Source organism: Epargyreus clarus, unplaced genomic scaffold (genome assembly GCF_041222505.1).
Source record: "Epargyreus clarus isolate Ecla_fem2 unplaced genomic scaffold, WU_Ecla_fem_2.2 ptg000018l, whole genome shotgun sequence".
Taxonomy (NCBI): domain Eukaryota; kingdom Metazoa; phylum Arthropoda; class Insecta; order Lepidoptera; family Hesperiidae; genus Epargyreus; species Epargyreus clarus.
The window spans coordinates 10,455,338-10,474,678 of NW_027332226.1; the positions used below are offsets into that span (position 1 = coordinate 10,455,338).

The following is a 19,341-nucleotide window of genomic DNA, read 5'->3' on the forward strand; positions in this document are numbered from 1 at the left end:
GGGCGGTAGTAGTTTTTCTTACAAAGAATGATCAAATGCTTAAAAATATATATTTCAATGATTAAAAGACCAGAAAACTAAGATTGAGCTTAGTTGGACGCTTTAGGATACGAGCTGAAGAAAGAATGAGAGAGAAAGATATTATTTTTATTCGAAACTAATATTAACATTTATAAGTCATCTAACAAAACTTCATAAAAGTGGAAACTATTGCTATTTATGCTATAACAAATTGGGTTTCAAACGTGCAGTGCGGAATGTTTATTGTAGACGGCTCATTCATCTGTTTTCTGTCGTATGACTGCATAGTAACTATATGCTGTGCGTACTATCTGAAAACCGAAAAAGATATATATTACAAGTTGTAAAGGCGTTAAAGTATTTTACTTATTATTTTTTTTAACGTCAAGTACCGTCACCGCCGCAGCTCTAGGTACCTTATAACAGTAACGACGTAAAGCGATGCATGCTGGTTCAAAGTGTTTAGTGAGGCATCTGCCTGGTGAAATATGATAAATTACTTCGGGACATGGTGAAGTTACTCCGGTATGCACGGACCTTTGACAGATGGAAATTAGTTTGGTTTTTACCTGAATAAAAGCTGGTAAGTCCAGTGAGTGGAACGGGCCGGCGAGGAGACTGCAGCGGCGCGTCATGCCCACACATAGCAGCGCTATTTCGCGGCGAATGTGAGGACTTAAACCCCACCATGCACATGCAAAAGGACCGATCCCAAGGCCTATTGAGCTCTGAAAAACAATGTTTTTGTCACGTCGTCATTACTTTACTGTCCTACTGCTGCATCGTTCTCCTCTCAGAGTAAGAGGGATAAACCCGTTGATCTATGTACCTAAATCTGTACTAATATTATAAAGAGGAAAACTTTGTTTGTTTTTTTTTATTGTAATGAACAGGCTCAAAAACTACTGGACGGATTTTAAAAATTCTTTCACCATTCGAAAGCTACATTATCCACGAGTAACATAGGCTATATTTTGTATGAAATATATTTGATAAACAGATTTTGAGGCGGTACAAAGTTTGCCGGGTCAGCTAGTAAGAAATATAGTCGGCCCAGTATTTTCTGAGTTTATCGATTACAAACAAAACTAATTCTTATAATATCAAGTATATTATATATTAGTTAATATTTAAGTGACCTACACAAATAGATAGGGTATTATGCAGATTGATTATGCCATAGTTTCCAGGTAGGAATAATTTTGTAATAGGTAGCTACTGACGCGTTGAATTTGCACAGCGGCCAATTATCGGCAATTTGTAACCGCATCAATCTAAATATCATTAAAATTTCCTCGCTCTATTGTTCTTTCAATAACGTCATTTATAATTATTTTGTCGAAAAGTCTTTAATAAAGACTCAAAAATAGTTTTACGTCTTTGGGTGGCGTGATTGCTTTAAAACGCAAAATGTTTGTCATAACATTACCCACGCTTTGGTAAAAAAAAACCGTATTAATCATCGTTAACCTTCGCACGTCTTAGCACATCGGAAAGATAGATGAACACATCGAATTGAACACTAAACACTAGGCTAGGTCTAGAACTCTAGGATATTGTTTGTACGACTAGAAAAGTACAAAGACTTCGATGATTTGCGATTTAAAATAAATAGTGCGGATAATGTGCCATAATGTGAAAAAGTGCGTGTTTTATGTGCAATATTAATAATGGATTTATTGTGTTCTAGAAGTATATCACCTTACGTATGGGTAAGTAGATGTTGTATGCTTATTGTATGAATAACTTGAAATTAAATTTAATGCAAGCTAGCCTTTGGATCTCAATGTAAATAAGTAGTTATTAGTAATCTCTAGTATCCTTACGTTGATATTATAAAGTCGAAAAACTTAATTATTCAAGAAGTGACGTACGAAGTACGTACGTACGTTATACGTACGTAACGACGTCGTACGAAGTACGACGTACGACGTACGAAGGGGACATAATCATAGATATATTATCCTACTGACGTAGGGAATATATCTATGGACATAATATAAATGAACAAAAACTGTGTAAGTACCTAACTTATACATAGGTTTTATGTATTTATATGTATTATATAGTATATGTGAAGAGTCGGATCGAAATAGATTTTCCCACGTTTGTATAAATATATAGGTATATATATTTTAATTTATTTAAGTACTTCCCCCTGGTCGAATATGTCGTCCCGTAAAACTGCAACACAAATCAGTATAAAGAAGATCACATTACTTTTTACCTAAACCTAAGTCGGCCAATCTCTCAAGTAAACATTAGGTACTTTCCGTCTCGTCTCTTCCGACATCGGGGAAGCCGAGAACGCTATTCAGTTATCTGACATGTGCAGAACTTAGGTACTTATACTAAAATGTTTGTATATATGTACAAACATTTTATCTTCTTCTGATCATGTTGATAATATAGAATGCACAATATAGGTATATGTTGATAGAGCAGAAGCAGTGGCGTAGTTGAGGAGGGCTAAAAATGTGCAGTCGTTTAGTCTGAACTGCTTTCTTTTCTATACTGATTTGGTTTTGGTGGTGGGACTCCGAAACCACCTCTCCCCTTTATATACAGGGTTACAGGGTAAGTTGATCCATATATTTAAGGAGTTTATTAATCAGATATTAACTTTCTTGGCAAACATTTGCACCTCGACTATTTCAATTTTTTATAAAAATAATAATTATACTTTTTTGGAAAGCTAGAATTACCTATGTTTTAAATTAGTCGGCACAATAACTTTCATAAAACTTTTTACTTTTAAAAGCCTTGAAGTTGGAAACACCTAGTGAAAAATTCGAATTTCAAATAGTTATTGTGAAATTTAATGAAAAAATATTTAAAGATAAATCTTAATAGCCAATTATCTTAAAAACACTATTTTTTGAATAACACATTATAGGGTCAAATCCATCAGTAATGACCTGATTAATTACCTCCATAAATACATAGGTACCGTAACCCTGTATGATCCATGATTGTAACAGACACTTGATTAATTGATTCACGTTTTACCTCATTAATCACGGCATCACCGTAATTGCAGAATAGGAATAATTGTATTAGTGTGCCACACATGTACTGTAGCAGTGACATTAGCTGTGGTGTGCTCAGTTCCTCCTGCAATGTAGGAAATATAATACAAACTATTATTTTACATTTTTACAATAGTAAATAGTCGTCCATTGTCTTTTAAATTGCTTAATTTGACCTTTATATTTAAAATTTAGGTTAAGGTTGCGTAAGTCGTGCCCCCTAAGAGGCAAGATCTTTTATGTAAATTAAACCTTCATCTTAAATCTTTAGATATTTAAGTATCATAAAGCTTTTACAAAAAAACAAAAATATTTTTTTTAAATAGTGATTTCAACGTTTTTTTTCAAAGTTCATTCGGTACGCTTTAGGCGCCTGTACCCTTACCATGAGTTTTCAAAACATCCCACAATTTTACGTTACGTTTACTCAATTCATTAATCTGTCCCGTTTGCTTCAGTAGACTGAGTAAACGTAACAATAAGTGCTCAAGTCTTTTTGTCTGCCTCGCATGTTCGCAAAAAATAGTGACAAAACATAAAGCGCCATTTTGTCAATTTAGACATTTAATGTACGTTACTGACACTATAGTTGTGATACAATCCGCTAGGGGCGCTGATTGGAATTTGCATGTGCAAATACGAAAACAAATACCAAAACAGTCATATTTGTCAAAACGTAAAAACTCATGGTAAGGGTACTGTTCGCCTAATTCGTACTTCGTCGTTATTTACGTATTTGGATCACATTGCAATTGAATCGATTCAGTAGACATATTTAAAACAAATAGGTTATGATGTACGGACAGGCAGACAGACACACGAGTGATCCTACAAAAACATTAAAATTAACTTAAAAATGTTATTCATAATATTTTCTCAAATATTTTGATTTAGTTCATTTGTTAGCATCGTCGACATGGGGAATGGAAAAATGACAAAAATAAAAAATATTTTTAAGTACTATTTGTTACTAACAACTGGTGTCTAGTTTTAACAGAAAGTCCTTAATTCGCCCGAAGTTCGAAGATAGAATTACTGCTATTTTCTTAATTAGAATTGGAGAAATCCGAAATCTTCGGTCATTGCCCCTAGGTTTCTGGCTACTTCTTCACAAGTCATTCACCTTTTTAATATATGTAATAATTACATATTTATTTGTGTATTTCGATTAACATGCGTGTCAATATCTTGTTTATTTCCCAGAGGTATTATAGGAACGGCTAAACATCTGTATTTTTTTCATTTCTGCAGTGGTTTGAATTTTTACCTACATTTAGGTATATACGTTTATTTTTGACTCTACAACCTCTAGGGTAGTTACTACATAGAAGTCAAAAGACTATGAGGCCCTACTTGTCTGCATTTATGACTAGAGTGTCGTCCTTACGTCGCTGTAGTTCCGGGAGTAGAATAGGACTACGGTATCTCCTGCCTGTCGTAAGAGGCGACTAAAAGGGGGCTTCCGGGGTTGCAGGTGGCAAGAGTGGGAGCTCGAACCGCCCGTCAGCGACACCGGGAAGGACGGCTGTATGTGTGTACACACTAGACAGTGTGGCGAGCATCAAGCTCACCTGGGCGGAGCCCGACGGGGCAATGCGCTAAGAGGACTCCGGGGTCTCCTTTGGAGATCCCGGAGTCCTCTACGCAGCGCCGAGGACGGCCACCTGGGGAGTTTTAGTGCGGTAAGAATCCCACATAACCTCGTGTCGCTCCCACGGCATGGAGTACCTTTTGAAGGTTTCCCCCTCGTAAAAAAAAGGTTGTCGTCCTTAACACATTAGTGTCCCCTGTAGGGCATTGGTCTCCTCTGAAAGTTAGAAGTGTATGAGCCATATTCTACGCTGGCAAAGTGCGGTTTGGTAGACTTCACATATCTTTGAGAACCCTTTTAAGAATTCTCAGGCGTGTAGATTCTCTCGCAATGTTTGCCCTTGAAGTAAAAGCAAGCAATAATTAACTTGTTTCAGTAAGTATATAATTATGGAGTATCTTGCGCCGCTTCTTCTCCATAGCGAAATACCTTCCGAAGCGGTGGTAGTTTGTTGACTTTCAAAAAGTATTTCTATTTGAATCAGTTTTGAATAAATGAGATTTTAATTTGAATTTGAATGTTTTAAAAGCATATTAGGTACCGATTTGAACTGCACGGCGACTGAACACAATGTAAGGGCCGCAACAATGAAGTAGATTCCCAAAATATTTTGGGTTAAACTACGCAGTTGCTCCAATGATCTGGAAAAATAAAAAATATTTACATAATTATGTATTTACCTTTTTGTCAACCAAGCTAAGTTATAGTTTTATGTAGATATCTAGGGTTTTAAACAATTTGTTGCATTTATTAGGTACTTTAGCACAAATACGTTCATCATCAACCCATTATTGTCCCACTGCTGGGCACGTCTCAGAATGAGAAGGATTAGGCCATAGTCCACCGCGCTGGCCAAGTGCGTATTGGTAGACTTCACATACCTTTGAAGACCTTTTTTTTTAAGAATTCTCAGGTATGTAGGTTTCCTCACGATGTTTTCCTTCACCGTTTAAGCAAGTGATAATTAACTTCTAATACGCACATAACTTTGTTAAATCAGAGGTGCGTGCCTGGGATTTGAACCTCGGACTTCTCGATCAAGAGGCCACGTTTCTTAACCACTAGGCTATCACTGCTTCAAATACGTTTATTAGGTACAATTGAAACGTATTTTAAGACCTAACTACCAATTCAAGTTTGTATTTTTTGACCTTGCCGGTATGACAACATTTATATGTTTATAGTTTTTGTATGGCAAAGCGGTTTTCACGATTAGCAATATAAGGCAGCTATCACACAAGCATCATCTTCTGTTTGTAGTTATTACTACACCATATTTTTATATATTGTTTTAGCCATATTTTTGTATAGAATTGTTTCATATAATTTAACCCAATTATGCCGCAATTTGAACTTTTATAGTTCGCGTAAAACTGCTATTCGTAGCGTCGTCTACGTCATTAAAGGCGGTAGAACGCTTTGTGGTTTGACTCCGGTGGCACCACCGCTACACTTATGTCTACCTAATAACATTCTGAGACATACTTTTCTCTGGGCGTTCCAGCTTAATCCTCAGGAGTAGGGGCGCATCTGTGGTCGACTTCAGGTAGGAATCCAATCCTATCTGGAGTTGATTACAGATGCCGATGGGCGGCATTAGCCACTCGCCATCAGATGGACTGCGTGCTCGTCTGCTACTCACATATTATATAAAAACGCAACAAAATCGATAATGTGATAGATCCTAATGGACCACCAACATATATTATCATTACCATCACTTCGCATAGTTTTTGTAATGTAGAAAAAACGAAAACCTCCGCTTGTATTGTGGGTATAGTGCAAATACCGGATTTTGGAGGAAAAACAATTATTGTTTCTTAGCTACATAAAATTTATAATTAAGAATGACCTTAGTCTTAGTTGTCATATAATTGTGTACTATGTATATAACACATTTAAACAATTATTTCGTTTACTTACTTTTATTTTATAGCGCGAAATTTATGACCTTTCTTTTTTAGCACAGCGCGGAAAATATGGCTACTACCAATATAAAGGTGTCATGTGTAAAAAAGGGTAATGTTGTTATTGCACAATTTACTTACTTCATTAACGAAACATGTATGAAATGACATTTTGAAATCCTGTAATGTGCTCTTACATCCTTTTTCCGTGATAGGACACATTGCTTTCCTCTACCTCCAATACGTTCGCCGTAATTTTGCAGAAGGAAAAATTGTCCTTGTATGAATATCATCATCCCAATGACTGATAAATCGAAAGCCACATGGACACCTACTACGTAGATAGAAGCTATCCCCTCGGCCAGTACCGTAATCACATATCCGATAAAACTTAACTCGTCCAGCGGTGTCCAACCTGGCAAGATGTGTGGATACTCCAATATATCGGCTCCTTGGAACTTCATCAGGGCGTATTCAAGGAAAGGTGATAGTACATACACAACACCAGTAAATGCATAGATTCTCCAAAGCACATTTGAGGTCGAAATAAACTTTTGAGTGTACTTCCCGACGTGGTTCTCAAATGTGGTATCTTCTTCACCGTCTGATTCGTAGTCCGCATTCGTGGGATCTTCGCGTATTAGTTGTTGGAGTTCTAAATTAGAAGCACTGGCTAACAGAGATCGCCAGCGTTGCTCGCCACCTTTTAGAGACATTAGCTTGTAGAGTCCCATGCCACAAAACGAGAGAACACTGAAACACTCGATCAGTTTCTTCTGGTCGTCTCTTGCTTGAATCAGGGCAATCACTTGCAAAATATTGGTGATCACAAAGCAAAATATACTGATATTGACTAGACAATGAATGCCGTAATTATTAGTATCCATCCATATACCTATGTTCATCCATCGACCGATAATAGAAACGAAACTGCCATTTCGTTTATTTAACGAGAGTTTCATTGGCTTCTCTTTTGGGGGCTGGATACTTCGATTCCTTCTTTTAATCTATAACATAAAAGTATTGACATTGCTTGATATGAATATGTAATACATATTATTAGTGTGTGAACCAAAACCTAGACGCTAGACGTAGTGCAAACAATGAATTGCACTGATTACCTACAAATCTACGAAATTTCACATGAAACCTTACTTGTAGGCTATAATAATTTAAAAGACAAAAGCGATAGTGATGTGATATCGAAAAATAAAGCTCGATATTGAAATAAAATGTAATATCCCCTCCTATTATTTTCTACTACAATATGGTTTTACTCAAGCTAGCAAACTATTTCATTTCATTGCATTTCATTTTATTTTATTTAGGAAAACTTACAGCTAGTACATAGTACGAGTATAACATAAAATCGTAGTACAATAATGGCAATTTATGAGTTTCCACTTATGGACTTAAATTAAATAATTTAAAAGAAAAAAACAAGTCAGAAGACAACAAGTTTAAAAAAAAGAAGTGTAATCAAACTGAGTTGGTAAAGAAATTATTAGCTAGCTTAGATTTACGTTGAGAATCATTGGTATAGAATAGGTCTAAGTCAACAGTACGAGCAATTTCGTTGAATGATATGCAAGATCGCGGAAAAAGTGAGTTTCGTCGATATTTACGTTTTACAAGCGGAACTGACAGAAGAGGTAGTTTTCGAAAATTATGTAAAGGCACACGGAGTGTATGTTTGCTTAACAGCTCAGGACAGTCAATTATGCCCCTAGCTATTTAAGATAGTAACGCTAAATCCGCAATAGATCGCCGCTCATATAAGGGAAGCATGTGGAATTTGATACACCGCAAGTTATAGGTCGATATATATTTTTTTCGTTTTAAACTGCAGGAAGCGGAGGAAACGTTTTTGGACACGCTCTATTCTATCAATTATATACATTATATTGAGGGTTCCAAATTTGTGAACAGTACTCCAAATAGCTACGAACAAAAGCACAGTAAAGAATTTTGAATGTCTTTACATTTTTAAAATCGAATTCCTTAATATAAAACCAAGAGCTTTATTAGCTTTTTTAATAATATTATCAATATGGGTGTCGAAGAGTAATTTATATATATTTATAATTAGTGATGGGGTACAAGATCTTCATATCATCTGCATAAAAAAAACGCTTTCTACACTCACAGCCCCACACTAGGATTCCCTGTGCCGTGGGTGCCATGGACACACACAGAGACAAATACACACACACCCAGACCCAGAAACATAAATCTAAATTCGTCATTCAGATATCTGTCTGGCCGGGGATCGAACCCGGGACCCCCTGCGCGTAAGACCGGTATGGTGACTGCTCCGCCACGCGGGTCGTCAAAAAAAAAAAAACAACAACGGAAAAAAAACAACGGACCCAACAGTGATCCTTGTGGAACACCTGATGGTATTAATATAGGTGAGGATTTGTACCCGTTAAGAACCACAGTTTGGTTTCGGTTATTTATGTATGAAGTGAACCACCTAAACAAATCACCCCTTATACCCATTAGGAAAAAGAATTCCGTAAAAGAATATTATGGTCTATTCTGTCAAAAGCCTTGCTATAATCTGTGTAGACTACATCAATTTGCGAAGGTGAAGACATATACTCGTAACTTGATATAAAATCAGAGCAAACAGCAAGGTTAGATACAGTCGATCTATTTTTTAAGAAGCCATGTTGATGCTCGAGAAACGTATTACGAAGACAGGCATACATCTAACCATAGAAATCTTCTCGAGTAACTTTGCAAATAAGCAGAGTTTAATAAGAAATAGGGCGATAATTTTGTACTTCATCTTTGGGACCTTTTTATATACTGGAGTAATGAAGGCACTTCCAAATATTGTGAACTACACCATCTGCCAGAGATCGACGAAACAAAGTACTTATGGGTGTGGTTAAGGGACCAGCGCAACGCGTGATAAATATAGCCGGGATGCCGTCGGGACCAGCAGATTTATTGAGATCCAGGGTTTCCAAAAAATTAAAAATTATATACAAAATACTTGCCATGGAAAAGAATTTCATATTGAACGCAGGTTTCGTAGAGCTCACTACTGATTTTGTAGTAGGTAGGTACTGGTGTCGTAAAGCTTTCGAAAGGCAGCTTTATTTTTATATTAAAAAGTCCCTGGTATAATTGAGGCACTTATCAACTTGAATGTTGCAGTTAGTTAAAAATATAGACAAAAATCTAAAAGCCTGGATGTTTTAACGATTTTTTTTAATAATTGAACTTTTTCGTATTGTAAAATAAATAAATAACAATTGGTAAATGCGATTCGAACTCTCATATTGAGGGTTCCGTATCACCAATTTTTAATTATTTTTATTTTAAATATTTGTTATGACAGCAACTAAGTAAGTCCACCTTTCACGGTTCAATAGATAAACCGAAAAGCCCCGAAAAATATCTACATCTTGAATGAGGAAACGTACTTTTTTTAGTATGTTTAATTTTAGTATTTCTAGTTGTCGCCCATAGTAAGTAATATCATCATCAGCAACCCATTACTGTCATTACCCATTACCCATTACTGTACCCACTTCTGGGCACGGGTCTCCTCTCATGATGAGAAGGATTAGGACATAGTCCACCGCGCTGGCCAAGTGCGTATTGGTAGACTCCACATATCTTTGAGATTTCTTTTTAATAAATCTCTCAGGTATGCAGGTTTCCTCACGATGTTTTCCTTCACAGTTTAAGCAAGTGATAATTAATTTATAATACGCACATAACTTTGAAAATTCAGAGGTGCGTGCCTGGGATTTGAACCTCGGACCCCTCGATATAAAGGCCGAGTTTCTTAGCCTCTACGCTATCACTGCTATTACGATTACGATTTTTTACATTATTATAAAAAAATAACTCATTGAATTAGCTGCGACAAACAACAATAACATTACAACTTTAATTACATACACATTGTTAAACAAAAATAATTACTCTAAGTTCGAATTTACGCACGTCTCATTACAACTTCCTAAATTATAAAACTTTGTTTTACAAAATTTCAAAAAACTTTTAAATGAGTTGAGTTTGGGAGTAACTACTGTTTAAATAAAAATAATTATGTCATATTATGTCTTTATTTTCAAAATCTAAACCCGTTAAAGTTTTGTCAAGTAGGTATATCAAAAGATTTTTGATATCTATTCGTAACTCGTGGAAGTCGTTGGATGCTTGAAAACGTCACATGAGGAAAAAGCGTTACGCCATCTCCATGCAAAGTGCACCTCCCTCCCACTTTCTTTATCCATTGTGTTTACGAGTGTGCGTCAGCAATAGTAATAGTGCGTGGTGTAAGCGTGGGGGTATCAAGGTTCGATCAAACGAGCATCATGCGCTGCCGTTTGTATAACCTCAATGTTGGACGTATGGAAATTTCGTAGAACTCGTTTGTCAATTGTTTTTTTTTAGCCAGTTTATGGCCAATAATAATCTGAAGGAGATAGAAGAGATACAATCCCACTCTTATGGATATCAGTAAACAACTCCATAGTTATGGAGCAGAGATTTAACTTGAAGCTGGTCACAGATATTTAGCTACTCCTGAAGACTAAGTTAGTGTCCTCATATGTATGTTATCTAATATTCGCACAATTCCACTTAAACCAAGTAAAATTGCCAGAGGTAAAACGCAAATCTGATTTACAAAATCGATTACCTAACAACTTGTTTACAAGATCTTCCATAGAGATTTGACTTGTAAGGTTCGACTTTCGATATAATTAGATAGCGCAGTGGAAAATTTCATTAGATAACACAAATAAATAATTTGAATGTCATTTGAGTGTTATAGCAGTAGGTATGTTTTATTTCATTCTCTTTTGGTCAGACTAAAGTGCAAATCATAATATATGTTGATTTCTGTAATAAACTGAAATTAAGCGTTGTTAAGTTCTGGTTAGAAGCTTGTGATAAAGAGACAAGTATTTAAGGCCTTCCATCTTAATCATCAAGCAACGCATGCGTGGCCGACCTCAGGTAGTACTTCAATCCTATGGAAGATCAGGTGGACTGCATGCAGATTTGCTAATCTAAAAAAGTACTAAAATTCTCAATTCCTACCTACGTATTGAGAATTCACGAGGTTCTAACTTGTATACAATATGTTGGACCTGTACCTTTAATACTTTTTACGTGGGGAAACCCTGTATGCGTTCCCCTCAGCCGCGGGGGCAACGGAGAGAATATGCCGGATTCCTACCAGTTAAAACCCTACGGTGTTCCTCTGGACGTTCTTTTGCATTTGTCCGCGGTCCCGACGGTTATTACCCACAGCAGGAGGAACCTATAACCAGTTGTTTATCAAATGGCATAAAAAATGGAGAAACATTTTTTAAGATTATTAATTTTTAAGATTGAAAAATATAAAGTGAATTCAAGATGTTACATTTGTCTTTGACGGCATTACGCAGGAAAAATAGGTACCTACATACGACACGGGGTCGTATCGTGACAGGTTGCTATGTTGTGACGTAGATACCTAAGTAAAATATACATGCGCTTTATCTTTTACATCATTTACTAAGTAAGTTGTACATTTTAGGCGCGCCATGAGAGGGAACATACAATTGGTGAAACGATGTATGTAACGGAACCCGTCACGCTAGTGCGTTTATGATAATAATTCATATTCAATTATTATCGATTTATAGTTTATACTTGCTGACCCGGCAAACGCCATATAAATAAAAAAATGTTAAGGGTGAACAACCCTTATAACTTAGGGGTATGATTTCTATGATTATTTTTTATGGAATAGTTAATACTGTTAACTTTTTTAATTAGGGATGACTGAGTGTTATAAACGTAGGAGTAGACAAATACGAGTATAATCAGAAAGCTTCGAACTGCTAAGGTATCGGGAGTTATACGTGTTATTGTGAGTCAACCATAAAAGATAGACATATGTTGTCGTGGGATAATTTTTAAATAATTTTAAGGAGAACATTTCCGTCATACATGATTTCTGTGTAGCTTTAACCATTAAGGTTGCACACGCGACGGAAGCTTAAAAATGGAGTAACTTCTCCCGTTTTCCCAACATTTCCCTTCACTGCTCTGCACGTATTGATTGTAGCGTGATGAAAAGTATACTATAACCAGCTCAGGAATATGAATAATATTTGTACCAAGTTTCGTTAAAATACAGATACAGACAGACAGACAGACAGTCAAAAATTTTACTGATTGCATTTTTGACATCAGTATCGATCCCTCGTCACCGCCTGATAGTAATTTTGGAAATATATTTCATGTACAGAATTGACCCCTCTACAGATTTATTATAAGTATAGATAATGCAATGTGATACCTATCACATGATAAATCCACAAATATCATGTGATGTGATATGTATCGAATGTATATACCTATTTATGTCTCATTCTTTCGCTCGTGCTCCTCAATCCGCTTGACGGATTTTTATATACGAGATCGTTGATTTCGACTAAGTTGTAGGAGTAACATCTAAATATATATAATTCAAAGGTGACTGACTGACATAGTCATCTATCAACGCACAGCCCAAACCACTGGACGGATCGGGCTGAAATTTGACATGCACGTAGATGTTATGACGTAGGCATCCGCTAAGAAAGGATTTTGATCAATTCTCTCCCAAGAGGATAAATAAAATGGGGGATGAAACTATTGATTGAGTCGTCGAGTTTTTTGTTTCTAATATTTTTATAATAATTCGTCCGTCTGTCCGTCTATCACAGGGCTCAATCTCTGGAACCGTAATAGATAGACAGTTCAATTTTTCACATAGCATTTACTTCAATGACTACTATGATAACAAATACTATTTTTTATTTTTAGTTGACAAATGAAAATTTGGTAGCACAGAAGCCTCGGTGTGCAAGCTCGACTTACACATGGCAAATTATTCATTAATCATATCAAAAAGTATGACTCAATGAAGGTAATCACGTTTTTTTGTTATCGTAGCTGCCACATTGATTGTTTGTTGTGTTATTAGGCATAATATATAATTTTCAATATAAGCTGCTATCTATTTTCATTACTGAAGGTGTTAGCGGCAGTATTATACCTGCCTTTTCCGTGTTATAAGGGAAAACAATAAAATGAAAATTACATCCCTTTTATGAAAGGCAAAGCTGCCTCATATTTCAAAGAATAATTAAGGTTCAATTTATAACTGAAATTTTGTAAGATTATACTTTTTAGTTACGTTATAACAATTTACCTGTGTATGAATTATAAAAATATTTAATTACAAACAAGGGAATTATGTATCTGATAACAGTTGGTAAGTAAGATTAAAATGTAATTTGTGATAAATATACATACGTAAGTGCAGTGATAGCCTAGTGGTTAAGAAACTCGACCTCTCGAACGAGGGGTCCGAGGTTCAAATCCCAGGCACGCACCTCTAATTTTTCAAATTATGTGCGTATTAGAAATTGATTATCACTTGCTAAAACGGTGAAGGAAAACATCGTGAGGAAACCTGCAGACCTGAAAGATTTATAAAAAAAAAAAATCTCAAAGGTATGTGAAGTCTGCCAATACGCACTTGGCCAGCGCGGTGGACTATGGCCTAATCCTTCTCATTCTGAGAGAAGATCCGTGCCCAGCAGTGGGACAGTAATGGATTGATGATGATGATGATGATGATGATGATGATACGTACGTAATATGTATGTACCAAATTTAAAGTGGAAATACGAGTATATTTAAAGTATCTAAAATTTGATGAGATCTTGCATTATAAGCGTCTGTATCTGAGGTGTTAGTTTCAAGGTGGAAGAACCCCTTGTGGTTCGACTCCGGCGGCACCACCGTCACACCTATTTCTGCTTCATAAAAGCAGTGTTAAACGCTGCTGTGTTCTGGTTTGCAGGGAGACATACTTTTCCGAGGCGTTCCAGCTTACCTACCTACCTCAGGTACCTTAGTAGGAATATATAATCCTATCTGGGTTTGATTATAGATATCCATGGGCGGCAGTAGCCACCTACCATCAGGTGGACTGAATGCTCGTCTGCTCCTTCTATATTATAAAAAAACGTAGTATGTTTTAAATTGTCGTCAACCTACTACTGTTCCACTGGAGAGCCCATCTCTTCTTCAAATATTAGGGGTTTCAACTTTTAAATCCATAGTCCACTGGTGCGAATTAGTATAATCAATTTGTGATTATTTAAGAACTCTCGGGTTATTTACCGTTTTATGAATTAACCATTAATTCGTAATACACTTATAACTTTGGAAAATCAGAGGTGCGTGAGGCTTGGACCTTGGACTCTCCGATTTAAATATATTCTTATTTCTTAAGAATTAGGTATTAAGTTAATAATATACGAGTTTCACTTTAGTAAATTATTTAATGTTAGGATATTACAATATAATTCTTATTATATAACATAATGCGCATTAAACTAAACAAATCAGAAGCATTGTACATAGCCAAAAGTAAACTTTAAATCAATCATTTATTGAGACTTTTACCATCCACCGCCGTAACCACCGCCGTTTGATCGGAAACCAAGGCTGGAACTGTCCCAGCCGTTACCAGAATTGCAACCAGAGGATCTGCCTGAAATCCCGTTAGAATCTCCATTGCCGGATCTGCCGAGGGTATTCCAGCCGCCTTGTGAGCGACCTAAACCAGATCCCGACCAGCCACCAAACGAAGAACGGGCTGATCCGAAACCCCCATAACCGCTACCACCGCTGCCTTGCCATCCATTGCCACCTTTAACAAGAAAGATGACCAAATTAGAATATTTTATTTAGTGTAACAATGAAACCGAGCTATAAGGCTCAGAGACACGACCCACCTGAGAGAAAGAAAGTAGATAACTACCTATAGGCTATTTTCACGCAAGAGTACCTACTTGTAAATAAAGCATTGTCATCGACTTTGAAAGGTTATATTTGTTATTTTTTTTAACTGCCTAAGTCAACATTTCATGAATTCTTCAAGAATAAGTTCTTTTTACATCTTGCATGTGCATGGTTAAGATATGCGCGTATAAAAACACCGTTGAACGTTGTTATATTTTATGCAATAAAATATGCAGCTGTCGTGTGTCGTGTTGTCGTATTAACCGCTTAGGTCAACTGTACAGCATTTCATCTAGCGTAGTAGTACCTGTCCAAGTACAAATATATTAACCAAAATTGGGGAGTCTTATAACTGCAAACTACTCCTGAGAGCTAAGTTTGCTTCACGATGCTTCACGACCGTATCTGCTTTGCTGCATCTTCCAAAATAACATTACACTACTGCTAAGGCAGAAATAGGTAGAGCAGTAGTCTAAAAATAGATAATTGTAGAATCGAGTTCATAACTTAAAATATTATTAATTAAAGTACAAGATTACCTGGGGAACGAATTTCTCGACTCCCTTTAACCCCCGCAGCAAGTACGACCAACACCAAGAGGTACAGGATCTTTACCTGACAAAAAATAAAAAATACATATTATATGAAGATGTTACACAATTATTTTTCAAAACAATGTAGGTATTTAATTGTTAAATGATGTCATTGTGTAATGTTTAAATAGCTAAAGTCAAAACAATTCCTTAGCTTTTTTTATTACCCTTTTTCTTTTGTTTTTAAACCGATTATCCTTTTTTTGTTTGATAGCTATTGACGAGGTTTAGCGCGATCAGTGAAACAATTGCAAAATTTATGATATCGATCGATTTTTGAACTTTGGGTGAATATTAGGGTCGCTGGTGACCACGGCCGACTACCGCCGACTGTCAGTCATGGTCATAAGCGCAGGCTGGCACTCGTGTGTTGCCTCTAATCCTACCACGCTTTTATTAGCTTGACCTGTATATATGTATGTAACGGAATCCTAGAACTCGATTTTACCCACGGTCACGATTTTTTAACGGTCCTAATAATTTTAAATTTTGAATATTTATCAAGAACCGATGACGATATGAAATTTTAATAATTTTGTCCCATTCTTCTCAGGATCATCAGGATTAACGAATTTTCTTGTGCGATTTTAGCGTAGTTTTTAGTTTGTAACTATAATTATGTATTCATTGAAGTAGAAAACGAGCATACAGTCCACCTGGTGGTAAGTGGCTACTGCCCATGGACATCTGTATTCAACCCTAAATACATAGATGAGTAAAGATTACTCACTGCTAACAAGAAAATGTAACCAGTTTTGACAATTGAAATTGTCACTGTCATCTATTTTCGTGTTCGAAAATTATTAAAAAAAAATGTTTTTACAGCATTTACGAATGAAACGATATTTCTCCGCACTTTCTCTTCGATTTCGTGTTATTGTGCAATACTTAACTGCACATGTCGGCAATGTTCCGCGTAAAATACACCATGACAGTCGGAGACGTAATGGGAAAACAGTCAGCCATTTTACGTACGCTTCAGCCATTTGTGGCTTCCTTCAATGGCGATGAGATATCTATACTTATTTATGTCTAAATAAGATAAAATTCCTATCTGTACCCTTACCAGGAGTTTTTACGTTTCGACAAATATGACTGTTTTGGTATTTGTTTACGTATTTGCCCATACAAATTCGAATCAGCACCCCTAGCGGATTGTGTCAGAAATAGGAAATCGTATGGGCCGGCCACAGATACGTTGCTACTCGTGAGGACTAAGTCCGAACGCCTCAGATAATTATACCTATTCATGTTTGCTTCCCTATTAAGAAGAATGTGACCTAATTACGACAAATATGATGTACAGACACGTTCACGCATAATTATACGCTGAACCATAATCAGTTAGACTCGATCAGTTCGACTATGATGCTATTCATGAAATTAATAATATTATGTGCGTAATTGACGCGAATTATACAATTAATTTACAATTATCAAATTGTCTACAATTTTATTAATTATCGAGTCAACGAGATCTGCCAAATGTTAGTCAGTGGCAGTGACAGCCATGTGACAGCCTAGTGGTTAAGAAACACGGCCTCTCGATCGAGGGGTCCGAGGTTTAAATCCCAGCCACGCACCTCTGATTTTTCAAAATTGTATGTATTAGAAATTAATTATCACAGGGAAGGAAATATTGTGAGGAAACCTGCATACCTGAGAGATGTATAAAAGAATCTCAAAGATATTTGAAGTGTACCAATACGCACTTGGCCAGCGCGGTGGATTATGGCCTAATCCTTCTAATTCTCAGAGGAGACCCGTGCCCAGCAGTGGGACAATAATGGGTGGATGATGAAATGTTAGGTCAGTGTAAGTGTTGACCAGGTTAGTGTTGACTAATTCTATGTGTAAGGCTAATTAAAAATCCAAAATCTGGATATGAAATGAACGAAGAACATCTATTTTTAAAGCCCCAGGAGAAGTTAGATGCAGCAACTGAAACGCGATTATGCGTCAATGCAATCCTGACTTCTGCAATTTTGGAGATGATGAAAGATATCTGTGGGTGGCAATGACAACTTAACAAGTCAAATTGCTTATACCACCTTAAAATATTTTAAGCTAGTGTTGGCCCAGTGATCCATATTTTACCATAATCTAACATTTTCCAAAAATATTTTCTGATAACGATGATGATGATGACCAAATAAAAACTAATAATTTCGGATGACACAAAAAGACAATAAACAATAAAGATTATATAGGTGTTTTCCTTTCTAATACAATTATTAAAAAACAAAAAACCTTTTCTAGAACGTACCCACGGTATTAAATATTTTTTATTTTTCTAATTATGTGTATAGAATATATGTATATAGAACTAGTTTATAGATAAATAGTTAAATGTTAAACTTACCGACATGTTTCCAGTTTGTCTCTGAAGCTGTTCCAACAGATGTCACAATTTATAGGAGATGCATCTTCATTGTCAGTTTTTGTGCCTTCATTAAATTAATAAGGCCACATTACTTCGACAAAGGCCTATGAACATATGTCATGCTTGATTCATTAAGATCGCGATTGTTCTGTTTTTTAGATCGCAAACGATGATTAAAGTCAAGGGGATATCGTAACCTTCAAAATTCCCTAATTTTGTAACACATCTGTTTATGTACCTATATGTACAAAATAGCATCAAGTAGTTGGCTAACTTTTCGGCAACACGGGACACATAGTAGCTATACCAGATAATAGCGGACCGCATTCAAAATTGACTGTCGAAAAAAGAGGAGCTCCTGAAATTTGACGGTGATAAAAAATGGTCGTCACAAAATTGGCTCTGTAATTTGAAAAAATGCGCATGAAATAGTAGGTTCTACGAAGTTTTGAAGATGGTAGAACCCTCTGTGGTTCGACTCCGCCGGCACCACCATCACACCTATTTCTACCTAATAACAGCAGTGTTAGGCGCTGCTGTGTTCCGGTTTGAAGAGTGTGGTAAGGGAGACAGACTTTTCTGAGGCGTTCTAGCTTAGTCCTTAGGGGTAGCGGCGCATCTGTGGCCGACCTCAGGTAGGAAAATGATTATCTTATCTGAGGTTGATTACAGATGTCCATGGGCGGCAGTAGCCACTTACCATCAGGTGGACTGCATGCTCGTCTGCTACTCCTATATTATAAAAAAAAGTCTCGAGAGCCGCACGAAAAAGATCGCGACATAGACCACCTGCCACATGAGTCTTTAACTTCAGAACTGAACTGGTTAACATTTACAGAAGTAGAAAACAAGCATGTCTATTTGATGATAAGTGATAACTACTGTCCATGGACGTGTGTAATCAACAGGTAACATTAGAGTCCTACGTGAGGACCGTCATAAATGGGTTGTTGAGTAGCAGGTAAGCAAAGAGGTTGGTAAACGGGAGTCTTCCGGG

General features: G+C 36.4%; 2 protein-coding genes across 2 annotated transcripts; both read right to left on the bottom strand.

Moving 5' to 3' along the window:
- Positions 1-188: 188 nt before the first annotated feature.
- LOC140749430 (odorant receptor 82a) lies at positions 189-7,550 on the bottom strand. The gene is made up of 5 exons (XM_073082464.1): positions 6,690-7,550; positions 5,183-5,282; positions 3,031-3,135; positions 591-749; positions 189-332 (listed from the first exon to the last, which is right to left on the bottom strand). Exons 1-5 carry the CDS (start codon positions 7,508-7,510, stop codon positions 276-278), a joined length of 1,242 nt encoding a protein of 413 aa, XP_072938565.1. The 5' UTR covers positions 7,511-7,550; the 3' UTR covers positions 189-275.
- A 7,335-nt stretch (positions 7,551-14,885) lies between these two features.
- LOC140749801 (uncharacterized) lies at positions 14,886-18,372 on the bottom strand. The gene is made up of 3 exons (XM_073082961.1): positions 18,324-18,372; positions 15,908-15,983; positions 14,886-15,276 (listed from the first exon to the last, which is right to left on the bottom strand). The coding sequence occupies exons 1-3, from the start codon at positions 18,327-18,329 to the stop codon at positions 15,026-15,028; spliced, it is 333 nt and encodes a 110-aa protein (XP_072939062.1). The 5' UTR covers positions 18,330-18,372; the 3' UTR covers positions 14,886-15,025.
- Between the last annotated feature and the right edge of the window lie 969 nt (positions 18,373-19,341).